This window comes from Castanea sativa, chromosome 5, assembly GCF_040712315.1.
Source record: "Castanea sativa cultivar Marrone di Chiusa Pesio chromosome 5, ASM4071231v1".
NCBI lineage: Eukaryota > Viridiplantae > Streptophyta > Magnoliopsida > Fagales > Fagaceae > Castanea > Castanea sativa.
The window spans coordinates 24,930,659-24,943,838 of NC_134017.1; the positions used below are offsets into that span (position 1 = coordinate 24,930,659).

The 13,180-nt window shown below is 36.9% G+C and overlaps 1 protein-coding gene across 1 annotated transcript; it reads right to left on the minus strand.

The window, feature by feature from the left end:
- Positions 1-5,056: 5,056 nt before the first annotated feature.
- Positions 5,057-11,934, minus strand: LOC142634432 (protein translocase subunit SECA2, chloroplastic-like). The gene is made up of 20 exons (XM_075808722.1): positions 11,811-11,934; positions 11,539-11,613; positions 11,260-11,379; positions 11,016-11,155; positions 10,537-10,920; positions 10,343-10,435; positions 10,140-10,235; positions 9,995-10,051; positions 9,358-9,456; positions 9,148-9,261; positions 8,846-8,941; positions 8,713-8,776; positions 8,295-8,584; positions 8,036-8,091; positions 6,486-6,603; positions 6,264-6,344; positions 6,039-6,118; positions 5,866-5,920; positions 5,715-5,784; positions 5,057-5,497 (listed from the first exon to the last, which is right to left on the minus strand). Exons 5-20 carry the CDS (start codon positions 10,651-10,653, stop codon positions 5,352-5,354), a joined length of 1,632 nt encoding a protein of 543 aa, XP_075664837.1. The 5' UTR covers positions 10,654-10,920; positions 11,016-11,155; positions 11,260-11,379; positions 11,539-11,613; positions 11,811-11,934; the 3' UTR covers positions 5,057-5,351.
- Between the last annotated feature and the right edge of the window lie 1,246 nt (positions 11,935-13,180).

The following is a 13,180-nucleotide window of genomic DNA, read 5'->3' on the forward strand; positions in this document are numbered from 1 at the left end:
TGTATCATGAATTTTTTTGTTTGGTTTGTTATTTTTCTTTATATTTTTGATAGAATGATTTGAAGATTTGTGTGTTTAGTTTTATTTATTTATTTATTTGAGTATGATTAATGATTTTTTTTTTGTTTAGAAATAAATGGTAATGATTGAGTATATATGCTAATGTGGGGTTTGTACATGCATATGATGTAAGAAGTTAGTGTATATATGCTAGGCTTTTTTTTTTTATAATAATATTTTATTATTTTTTTTATAAGAAGTAAAAAATATTTAAGATATATTTGTATTGTTAGGCTTTTATTATGGCTATTTTTGTTGTTGTTTGGTTTAATATTTTTCATTATTTTTTTGTTAGAATGATTTGAAATTTTGTAGTGGGGGTAAGTGTTGTCTTTAGTTTTTTTATTTGTTTGAGTATGAAATGATAATGGTTGAGTGTGTTTGTATGTGATGTGGAGTGAGTATATGCAAATGTGGGGTGTGTTTGATGTAAGAAGTTGTAATTTTTGTACTTTGAGTACATAAAAATGTTTTGTAATTGTGTTAAAATATGTCACTAACATATTACCCTTGACTCTAATAGGTTCACAATCTCTGAAGAATATTGACATAAATGTATATTACGGTGGACCCCTTTTCAATCCTGAACAGATTGACGGATTCCATTTCAAGGGCCGAGTATCGAATGCTATTACATGATGATACGTCGTAAGTTGAAGACATTGAATGATTTGAAGATGAAAATAATGAAAGAACTGAGTTTGAGCCCTACTTGTTATGACATAAATATTATTTATCGTTATCCACAAGAAGTCCTTCATGAATGGATAAATTACAAGTATATGGCGATCAAAGAAGATAAACATGTAAATGTCAAGTTTAATAGGATCCATAAAATGCCCCAAATAAATGCTGCTGAGTTGTATGTAAGTTCCAAGCCGCTCACAGAAGTTGATGTCAAGGAGTTGCAACAAACAACTACATCTTTGCAATTTACAGCCTTAGATGATGGATGCACTACAATGGGAGGTTACACATTCCTATCTCAAGATTATGCTGCCAATACTGGTGAAACACTTAAATCTCAAGAGACATATTTAGGGGTGGAGGACGAAGATCATTTTGCGAATAATGATGAAAATCTCGATGATATGGATGAGTACGAAGAGAGGATTGAGCGAGGCGACTTTGAGAAGGATGTGGATGACCATGAACTTGTTTCCAATTTTGAAGAGGAAAATATGGAGTGCCATGATGAAGGTGATGCGGACGATGATAGTGGCGTCCAGAATGTTACAAATACGACCACTGCCTACACACCTCTTGCCGAGTCATTCTCCGCAAATACTTGGAAAAATATGGTTGATTCTTCACGTCTTCAAATACCATTTGTTTTTACTTGGGAAGATGGGATGCATTTTAATAAAGGGTTGTCTTTTGTAAATAAAGAGGCGGTGAAGCGTGCATTGATAATATACGCAGCAAAAGATAATAGAAATTTTATAATCCGGAGGTCGACCAAAACCAAATTGTGCGCCGCATGCATTGACGCCAACTGTAAGTGGTACGTTGGGGCATTCATGAAGGCTAAATTAAATGGTCTGTGGATGGTCACGTCTTATGTGGGTCCACACAGTTGTATACCCTTTGGCCTGCAAAGAGACAGTAAAATGATGGATTCAAATTTTGTTGCATCAGAAATTGTGAGAAAATTGTGACAAAATCACACTGCTCATATTGATGAGCTCCGGGGCCACATAGATACTAAGTATAATCATCAGCTCTCTTATTATAAGGTATGAGACGCAAAATAAAAGGCAATTGCTAAGATATTTGGAGATTGGGAGAAGTCTTACCAAAGGTTGCGAAAGTTGTTGTTGGCATACTTGGATTAGGATTCAGGTACCCAGTATACCTATTGGACCATACCTAGCCCCATAGATGGTACTACGTTACTGCGCTATGTATTTTGGGCATTTGCTCCATGCATTGCTGCATTCAGATATTGTAGGCCAGTGATCAGTATTGATGGGACTCATTTGTATGGTAAATATCGATGGGTGTTGATGATTGTAATGGCAACCGATGCTAACCAAAAGGTTTTGCCTCTCGCCTTTGCTGTTGTGGACAAGGAGTCAGGAGCTAGTTGGGGGTGGTTTTTAGAGTGTCTCAGGAATTCGATAGGGCATGTGATACCTGACGAGGGCATTTGCATTATTTCTGACTGACATAAAGGTATCAAATGCGCCATTGCAGAGTGGCCTATAGGTGATGACGGAAAGTTACAGGTACATCACCGATATTGCCTTCGACATGTTGCTAGCAACTTCAACACACACTTTGATGACCTGACTCTAAAGGCATTGACCTTGAAAGCTGGCTATGCGACTCATGAAGCTAAATTTAAGTCCATAATGCAAACTATTAAGGATGTCGAGATTAATGCACTAAGGAGTATAGACCCTGATGATCCCCATCTTGAACGCTATATGCCATACACATATCTAATGAGTGAGGATGTGGAGAAATTGACCCAGTCACATGATGGTGGAAGACGTTACGGGGTAATGACAACTAATATCTTTGAGTGCTTTAATGGGGTACTTAAAGGTGCCCGCGGTTTGCCCATTGCTGCAATGGTTGAGTTCACTTGGTGCAAACTTGTTGCATATTTCCATGATCGACATAAAGAAATTACTTCTGATCGCTCTCAAGGTAAGGTGTGGAGTAATTATGCAATGGGGATCTATACCACAAATTTGCAGAAAACTTCAGGACACACTGTGAGGAAATTTAATCATGAAACTAGTGTATATCAAGTGGGTACCTCGTACAATGACCATAGAGGTGGAGGGGGAAACCACAGTCATGAAGTGCGCGTATTTGCTAGAACATGTGGTTGTGGAAAGTGGCAAAACATTAAGATCCCTTGTTCACATGCAATTAAAGTTTTGCAGCAATTGCATCTCAATGCGACCAGCTATATTGACCTATGTTACAGTTTGGAGAACGCCATTCACACATATTCACATCAATTTGTGGTGCCAAAGTCAGAGTCATTGTGGAGGGACGTTCGCAGACCACAGTGGGTGCCTGACCTAAGTCTGTTGCGGGCCAAATGTCGTCCTGTGAAGCCAAGAATAAGGAATGAAATGGATAGGGTACGGCGAAAACGGGGAAGCCGGAACCCAGATTCAGACTTGAGGGAGATTCAACTGAGGCAGCGATGTAGAGTGTGTCATGAAGAGGGGCATAACCATAGAAGATGTCCCAATTCCCTTGGGGCTTCGACAAGCGGTTCCCGTGGGGCTTTGATAGGCGGTAGTGCTACAAACTAGGCAAGTGCCTTTGCTGTGTTGATATAATATGCTCAGAATTTCAATTGGTTTTTGTTCTTCGCATTTAGGAACTAACAACCGTATTTTAATGTTTTTCAGGCGAGCGGAGGCTTGATTTTGGAATGGCATTGTACGTGGGAGTTGTGGTTATCTTCGGTATGGACAAGTGCTAGGCGACCATGTTGTATCAATATGGACAAGTGTTAGGCGACTATGTAGACTATGTTGTATCGAGTCAATTGTTATTTTGTTTATTACTAAATGTTGTTGTAATTGAACTAGTAGCTATCTATTGTACTCGTTAGAAGAAATGATAGCTAGTAATTAGATTGTATGTTGGACGTACTGTGGTTAAATTCGTATAGTCTGTAGCTAAAAGGGCAACTATACTGCCCATGAATAGTAACTATTTTAATCCAGTTTCTTGCATTCAACGTACTCTTCATTCAATGTTTGTATACACTGCCCATGTGATGTATTCTGGATTTGGTTTACAGCTGTAGGGAAGAAAAAAAAATTTTTGGTATACTACTGTAGGGGGAAGGGGGGTAACCCAAAAAAAAAAAACCCAGTGGAAATCGAGTCTCTAAAACTCGATTTCCAACTGGATGGCATAATCGTAAATACAACTAGTACAAATCAAATTTTAAAAGCTCGATTTTTATAGTACTTATTTACAAAAAAGCCACTGAAATAGAAATTGAGTTTCAGAGACTCGATTTCCGCTAGGAATTTTTCCAGTGGCAGTTGGCCGTAAATATTTTTGAACTCTCTGTATGGCGTACTCGCTGCTAGGGAACTCGAGTGCTGAATATAAATCGACTGTTTAAGACTCAACTTACAACAGGAAATCGAGTTTCTAATACTTGATTTCCCCTTTGGTTTTTTTTTTTTTCTTCAGAACACTAACAACACCTCTTTTTTTTTTTCCAATGGGTAATTTGAAACTTCTGGAATTAAATAGTTTAGTTTAAACTTTTTAAAATTGTAAGATTTATTTTAGAACCAAACCACCTTAAATCATAGGATTTAAATTTTATTAAAAACAAAATAAAATGAACCAAACTAGTAACTTTTTTATTTTTGAGAAGAAGTCTAGAACCAAAAAGAACAGATCCTAGCATCATTAAAATCTCTTAAATAAAGACATAAGATTTCTTTGAGTTTTTTAGACCTAAGCAATGTACCTTCAATTTAAGGTCAACGTTCCTTTAGGGGGCACTTGGAGAAGCATGTAGCGCGCCGCCATGGCAGCCAATACTGCAACATAAGCCTCATAGCATTTATGGCCTTTCATGATACTTGAGGGAAAGGTAGAAATCTCCTCGTGCCCACCAGGCAACATGTTTGGAGCCCTCAGTCCTCAGACCCTATAGGAATATTATGTTTAAGTTTCATTCAAGTGGGATCTGCTTAAATGTGAGAAGCATCATGCTTTTCAGTTTTCACTTACGTTAGAAGTTCACCATACATGTCGTTACTGAATTAAAAAGAAGCAAATTATCAAGAGAGCAAATTTAAGTCCAATATGCTATGGACTGTTAAAAGTGTGGTCTTCAACACACTCGACCCCAATGGATGCAGAAGTTGGGACCTTCACCTGAAGTCGTAGTGGAAAGGTTGGTTGGACAGAGTTTCATGGGACTCAATAAAGGAATATCTGAAGCAAAGTTGACTCATTTCAAATGCTTAGTTTTGTGAATACAAAAATTATCCCTTTCAAATCCAAAACAAAATTAATACTTAACTATCATTCCACATTATTGCAATGTTTGCTGTCTATGCTTCTTCCCGTTATGTGTCTGCCAAGTATCAAAGTATATCTCCTACCAACTCATAGTTCTAAGTAATCAGTTACAAATTCAACAATCAGTAACACTAAATCAAAATCAAGCTGGTCAACTAAGGACCAACTCTATATGACAAATCTCCAAATAAAACATTAGTTACAACGAAGACTTCAAGAGCTGCTAAACCCTAGGAACTGGTCCAGAAGTTTGGCCACAGAGTTGGCTAGGCTGTCAGCTGCTTCCTGTGTTGATGCCTCTGCATAAACTCGTATGCCATCCTCAGTACCCGATGGTCGTATAAAAGATTGGCCTTGAGGGTATTTGGCTGCATTATGAATTTATAAATTGAGGTCACTTTCAATTTGATCCCTACATTTTAGTAGTAGTAAATTTGGTCACTCTTATTTTCAACTTGCAGTCAATTTCCATTAGTGAATTGACGATAAGGACTAAATTACTGTAAGTTGAAAATAACATAAACCAAATGATCTGCTACCAAAATGTAGGGACCAAAATGGTATTTTTGCCTTAAAAAAACATAGTGCAAAGAAATCCAGGACCGAGTAATTGGTACAAATCAGCTCACCATCCAACAGCTTCCCAGCAATTGAGATGAATTCCTTCATGAGCTTCCCCAAGCTCCAACTCCTTGGATGCTATCAGACACAAACAAGGCAATAAGTGAAATGAATCAGTGCACAATAATATACAACATCCTATGACAAGATCCCAACTACCTTCAATGGATCAGCATTTCCAAAAACAATTTCATCCACAACTGCCTGCATGTACCTATCAGATTGTTTTTAGAGGGGGGGAAAACCATAAAAATAAAAATTCAACATTCAAAATGTGATCTAAAAGGACAGAGTAGCACAAATGGAATTACTAAAAACTAAAAGGCACTCACTGGAGAATGTATTGGGAACAACTTTCACTATCACCCGTTAAAATTAATTGCCTAAGGTCATAGACATGCTTTCTTTGCTCCTGATATAAGAAAATCAAATTACTGATAGATAACTAGCACAAGTTTTTATTTAAATCCAATAAATATCAAAGATCTTTGCAGTGTAAAAGCAATTCATAGGAAAGGGTTGTACCTAAAATTTAGAAAAGGCACTTCCATGCATACCTCTAATACTTCATCAAACTTAACCAGGCTCTTTCTTATGCCAAAAAAGTACTTCTCCACATTGATTTGCAACGCCAAGAGCTATAAGTTTATGATAATCTATGTTAGCAATAAAAGGAAGACTCTAATCAAACACAAAACAGAATGCACAAATAATAAAAGAAAAAAAGCATACAAGAATGAGTGGATGAAAAAGATATCATGGAAAAATTAGACCATAACCTGCTTTACAATTGTTTCACCCTCAATTGGTACATCCTTATCATTTGTAATCTTAGATATAAGTCTCACTGCCCATTCAGTGTCAAAATTAAACTTCTGAAACATCTCATCCTGCAAGCTGTTACATAAATATGTAGCATGAGACTTTAGCTAAGACAAGCACCTTACTAAAAATAAGAACATCAGAAATCTGAAAAAGTTCATTTATTTGGTTCGAAGTTCCATGTGGAATCTACAGCAAGGACAAAGTTATAAATTCTAATGTTAGAAGTCCACTCCTTGAAAAACATTACAGTTTAAAAATCACATAATTACCAAAAGATCATAATAACAATATCATGATTCAACACATCAAAACTAACTTTTAGCCAAATGACAAAATGAGATAAAAGATAATATAGATTGGTGTAGCACTCCTTGTTTTATCAAAGCCATTTAATTTATATGGAAATGTCGAAGTTCACTCTCTGAAACTCTAGTTTCAATAATTAAATTATCTCCAATCCTCCAGCAGGCCACATGACCAGCTCACTTCAACATCTACACCTAACTTATCTTTCTCCAACATATGAACATATGAAGGTTCCTTATTCTTAGTTCATAATTTGACTCCATTCAGCAAATCAGACTGAACAGATAACTAATTCATAACAAAATAATATTCGCAATGGTAAATTCACTGACTTGACTCAAAGGAATAAGAAAACTTAGAGCATATATGGGAAATGCAGTACCGACTACCAAAAACTACATTTGATCCTGCCCCTATAGATCTTACAAGTTTCTATTTAACTTTTGTTAAGTATTATCTTACAAGTTTCACCTTCTTCATTTTGGTTTATAAATTTATTGAAAATTATCATTTGTTTTCTCTTCTGAAACTCATCATATTTGATACAGTTAGATTTTAAATATCTATATACAATGCATATATGTTTATATTCCATTATTCCTCCCTTTTGTGCCGTGTAGAATTAAGAGAGACAATAACATTCCCAAAACATCCACCCAGCCCACCTTCCCCTTCTGCTCAAAAAAGAAAAGGAAAAATAAAAAGACTAAAAGTTGAACAACACATAGCCAAGCCTAACCACACAAGTGTCCGATTATTTTGGCTGCAAGAAACCAATTGAAGTTTGTCTAACCACAGCCTATTCAACTAGACGTGCTTATTACTTCCAAAATGAATGGAGAGATCAATTATAAGTCCACACAGAATCACCCAAGAATCAAGGCTATAAGGAATAATATGGCCCTCAAACTTAATTAGTCCAGATTTAATGCTTCAGTCTTCATAACTAGCATAGCTTTGAACATATGGGATTTAAGAATTTGAACCCCTTTCAATTCAGAGCAGATTTATTTCCTTTTTTAGTACCTGTTGTTCAGTACTGAAAAGGAAATTAGCAGAAGCAGAAATCATTTTGAGTTCTATATTATAATAGCTGACTAAAGCCATTTAGATTTACAGATAGCTAAAAAACTTTCTTCTCCATTTTTCTTTGTCATAGCTATTTACAGATGCCAAATACCATTGAACAGTATACTACCTCACCATTAACCGTGTTGATCCAGGATCCCCTTGCCTTCCAGCTCTTCCACGAAGCTCTTTAAAAGCATCACCATTTATGGATCAGAACCATGTCTACATTGGAATACATAACAAGGAACCACAAATTTTTTTTTTCAAATGAGTGAATAAATCAATGAAAATTACCCAATGGGGGGCTCAACCCAAGTACAGAGGGAGAATCCATAGAATCTAAATTGTTGGCTTACACTGAAACCATCATGCAATTAAGGGCTCACCTGGTTATCTATTCTACGTGATTCATGCAAGGATGTGCCAATCACATGAAGACCCCCTATTCTTTTCACCTCATACCCCTCACGTGAACAGTGGACTTCACAATCCTTCAGAACTGACAGATAAGCTAATGCTATAGTAGGGCCAAGAGGGTACATCTCAGACTCTTCATCAACAAGGTTTTCTATATCTTTCAAATTAATTGATTGACTCATTTCCACAGCTTCCAAGATCAAATTTTTTGCCTTTTGATATGTCCAGCTCTTACCCTCACTTTTGCATACATATTTAGCTGGGTGATTCACATAGAAATGAGCAGAAAACATCAATTATATATATGCATACTTCAAAGAAAAATACAACAGAAAATTCATCCAAAATGAGCTTGGAATAAAATATTTCAAGTGTGAGGTCACAAACCCGTTAGGGCTGCCTTGGCAAGCAGAGCCAATGATGATGATTTAACCTTTATCTTTGACAATACCTATACTAAAAGGAAAAGTTAAACACAGAATTTATTGTTTAGCAGCACTTAGAGACCACAATAGATCACCTGTTGTGAAATTTCCCCACCATCAACTTCAACATTAGGAGCTTCTCGTGTTAAACCTGAAAGTAACCGGTCCTCTATAATTTCTTTTGCAAGCATCTTACATATCACAACAGAAACGACAGTTAGTCCTGCTCATTGTCAAAGCAATACTCCAAACAAGAAAATATCAAAGTAATCAAACTAAAAATATACATACATATGCATTATCAGTTCATCTTAACTTACCCTGAGACCAAAATGATAGAATATATTCTTTAAATTGAAAGTTGGAGGTATATAAGTAATCTAACAAGAACACCTACCTTTGGATTTCCTCCTAGTATTATATCAGTGCCTCTACCAGCCATATTTGTGGAAATGGTTATGGCATTCTTTTGCCCTGCCTGGGCAACAATCTCAGCCTCCTTACCAGCATACTGATTTAATTAATTAAAAAAAATAGGCCATCCAATGAGCAAGAGACAAATTGTGCATTCAACGGTAAGGTCAAAATGAGTAAAATATTAACAAACCTTGGGTCGTGCATTCAGGACATTGTGGGGTATATTCCATTCCCTCAGCAGATCAGACAAATGTTCAGAATTTTCCACACTGCACCAAGAAAATAAGAGCTCTTAGTCATATATCAGCTGCCTCTGAAACCTTCAAAAGATAATATTACTAGGAAGATGCATATAACCTAAGATATTTCAGTATTCAAACTAAACCAAGGTGATTGACATCAAACGGCACCAACGCAAAAATAAATAAATCACTAACTTAACTTGATGGGCCTAAAGGAAATAACTAATAGTATTAAATTACAATAAACGACAAAGTCATGTTCATCCCTTTGTAAATCATAATCTGAAAGGTATGCACTCATATTCCAAAACAAGTTACCACATCAACATAGTGCATGGAATGCATTGCTTTTCCTTCCTCCATATATCACTATCAACGAAGGATCTGCTCATGCAATTTTCTTTCAAATGATTAATTTATCATTCAAAACAAGCCATTTCAAGAATAAACTTCATAGCACCATAGGAATATTAATTTTAGGCTACTTGGTACTGGTGGAAGGGCTTCATGAGGATATACATACTCTTATTGCTCTAACAACTTTTTTCATCATCAATATTTCATTGCCATTATGCATAGAGGAGCCAGTCTAAACATGTATGCAACTTCTTGACGAACATGATCCCATTTTCCACGAGCAGTCTAAAAATAACACAACTCAAGTCATTAGTCAAGTTGAAATAAAGAAGACTTCAAAAACAAAATCAAGAATAAATATCAAATTCCCTACAGCGAAAGCTTGGATGGGTAAATCTTTACGAATATTTGGAAGATTGGTGGGCACTTCAATAACTGGTATCTGGAACATTTTCAAAAACTCTTTTTCCTGCAATAATAACTCTTTTTGTGAGAAATGCATTGCAAAAATCTAGCAAAGCATTAAATTCAAAATATGGTTAATTACAATGTCAAAATCCATATTAACATCCATACCTCTGTTTTTGCAGTCCCAGTCATCCCTGACAGCTTTGGGTAAAGCTTAAAGAGTGACTGATATGTGATTTGAGCCACAATAACTGAATCAGCCTAAAAAGTGTAAAAATTGACACTTTGAATCAGATAAGTTCAACACAATCAAAAAAATGTGCAGAACAAACTTCATAACCTAATGTTAAACATCAAGATACCTGAATCTTCAGACCTTCTTTAGCCTCTATAGCCTGATGAATCCCCTCAGACCATCTCCTTTTCTCTTCCACTCTGCCTGTCAGCTGCTTATGTTTTTTTTTTAATGGCCAATCCATTAACAATAAGCATCTTTCAAAACAACATGATTTAATCCCACAAAAGATGCGTGTGTAATAAAGGAATATCTGACATAATCAGCACCAACTCCTTCATTGAGTACACCTCCATCTTTCCCAGAATTACGAACCTCAATAGCCAAACCATCCAACCTTTTCTTTAAAACTTCAACCTTTTCTCCACCCACACTGTTAGCTCCATCCACCACCAATTTGTAATCCACCTCATTGAATGTGCTGCCACTAGGGATCAAATCCATCAAGCACCTACCAAGTAACATAAACTCCTTAGCGACGGCATTTTGAAAGAACATAATATCGAACAAATTATCATATTATATTCACCTTTATCTCAAACTAACCTGAATGAGCTCGATAGCTGTTCAAAATAATCAAGTTCAGACGCTTTCACACCCTTTTGTGCACGAACCATCCAATGTAGTTGTGGGGTTGTCACAATTCCCATATCAATGGCAACCGCTCCAAGAATTGAATTGATTCCCTTTAACCGAATGTAAAACAGAAGCAAATCAAACTTAAGTAAATGAAACAATTACCAAAATATTAGTGCAAAGTTCATAGTTATTAATGGAAGAGGCTACGCACTTGTTTTGCAGCTTCAAGTAGAGATTCCCCACTAGGCCTATTGTCCCTCCCCAGCAATATCTGGGCCGGCCTTGCTCCTTCCAATGGAATGTTTTCCTTCTCCACAAATTCGATTATCAACTGTCCACAAAAACAATACGACAACATAAGCATAGTACATTTTTCAATACAGGCATTCCAAGTTAAAAATTTTAAAAGAATTTAAAAATAAATAAATAACCCAGCAAGACATACAATCCCACTTTTGAGTAATTAATCATCAAAAACCCTCACTCTCACCCTTGAAACCCAATTCAACTATATGACCTTGCCTCCGGCTGCCTCAATTCTAGCATATTCATCTTCTCGATTTGGCTGAAACAATATCAACAAAAAACATTTATTAAATGATTAGCAGGTTCCAAAAATCAATTGTCACTGAAACAGGAAATGGTCACTGAGAAAACTACATAAAATGGTAGAGAAAATATAGGATATCAAAATGACAGAAACTAAATGGAGTAAACTTAATTTAATTTACAAAAAAATTCATTAGAAATATGCTTAATTACCTATATCCTACAGGAACCCCATTTACCCATGCACAGAAGGCAGAATCAACAGCTTCAAAGTGCAACAAAATCCTACGACCTGTCAAATATAAATAGTATATCAAAGCTCATATGAAAACCAAGTAAACATGAACAAAACATTTGAATAGATAAGCTTCCATGTAATATACTTTGATCAAGAAGCCAAAACCCAAAGAAGAGAAAAAAATAAATAAAAGGATCAAGATGCGTCAATAGACACAGTAATGAGCTAAAATTTTACTACTGTCCATATAGATCATACCCTTCCATTTCCATTTATATGTCCCAAAATCTTTGTTGAATAGCAATTGAAAGTAGTATAAAGATGATTAGTTATAATAGCATATAAGTTCACCAATACTCATCGTCTAATTACCTTTTTTGAACCTTACGCCGTCTTGTATAATGAGGAGGAGGTCTTGCATGTCCTTCGTCAGAGGCCTCGGGCCCAGCATTGTGTCCATGTTTATGCCCCCTATCTCACAAGGAGGTGCCTTTGATATGCGTTTCGGCCGACCTGCTGGCTCTGCAGGTAACCCAACAGCCTGCTCAGCCTGAACATGGGGTGGGTCGATGCCCGAAGAAGGGCCAGTGGACGTACTGTGGGAGGGTGGCTGCGTATGCATTTCAGGAGGGGTTAGATCAAGACCCAGGTCAAAGGATGGAATGGGTGACACCTCAGGAAATGTCCGTGGGGTGGGTGGACGGATGTCAGACCCAAGACAGGGATGTGGGGTGGGTGAAGGGATGGTGGTGGGGCTAGGGGATGGATGTGGGATGGGCGAAGGGATAGTAGGGCTAAGGGATGGATGTGGGGTGGATGGGTGGGGATCGAGGGTAGGGACAACTCTCTGGGTAGCAACAGGCAAACGAGAGCCACGTCTAGTAGGAGCTCTGCTTGTGGTTGGCCTCTCAGAAGTGCTTGGGCTCTGAGTGGGCGCTGCCGCAAGAGTAGCTGCCTCCTCGTTCAAGGCCTCAGGGATAGGAGGTTGTACACGGCCAATCTCCTGCACTGCCTTCAACACATCAATAATGTCCTTGTGGTCCTCCGTGCCCACTGGGTGACGCCTCAACAAACGGGCGTATCCTTCAATCTGACATGAAAAAACCAGGTATATTAGTAATGCAATACCAATTCAACAATGGCAATCGATAATAAAATAAATGTTGGTTTTGAATTGAATCTGCTAGTAATAATTGCAAATTATAGGGAGACCAAGTGTTACCTTTGACTAAATTTAAATTATCTTTTCTATTAAAGATGTAGCTAGCGCATAGAGTAGACAAAATGCTAATTACAAATTCAACAGATGGAAAAGTTACCATTATGATCAATCTAGCACCGAGGA

What these genes read in the sequence shown, in the direction of transcription:
- LOC142634432 (XM_075808722.1), bottom strand. Translation starts at nt 10,653, where the DNA reads ATGGATTGGCCATTAAAAAAAAAACATAAGCAGCTGACAGGCAGAGTG. An exon ending in CTGGGACTGCAAAAACAGAG is followed by an intron (nt 10,236 to 10,342) that starts GTATGGATGTTA and finishes TTATTATTGCAG; the next exon opens with GAAAAAGAGTTTTTGAAAAT. An exon ending in TTGCATACATGTTTAGACTG is followed by an intron (nt 9,457 to 9,994) that starts GCTCCTCTATGC and finishes TATGACTAAGAG; the next exon opens with CTCTTATTTTCTTGGTGCAG.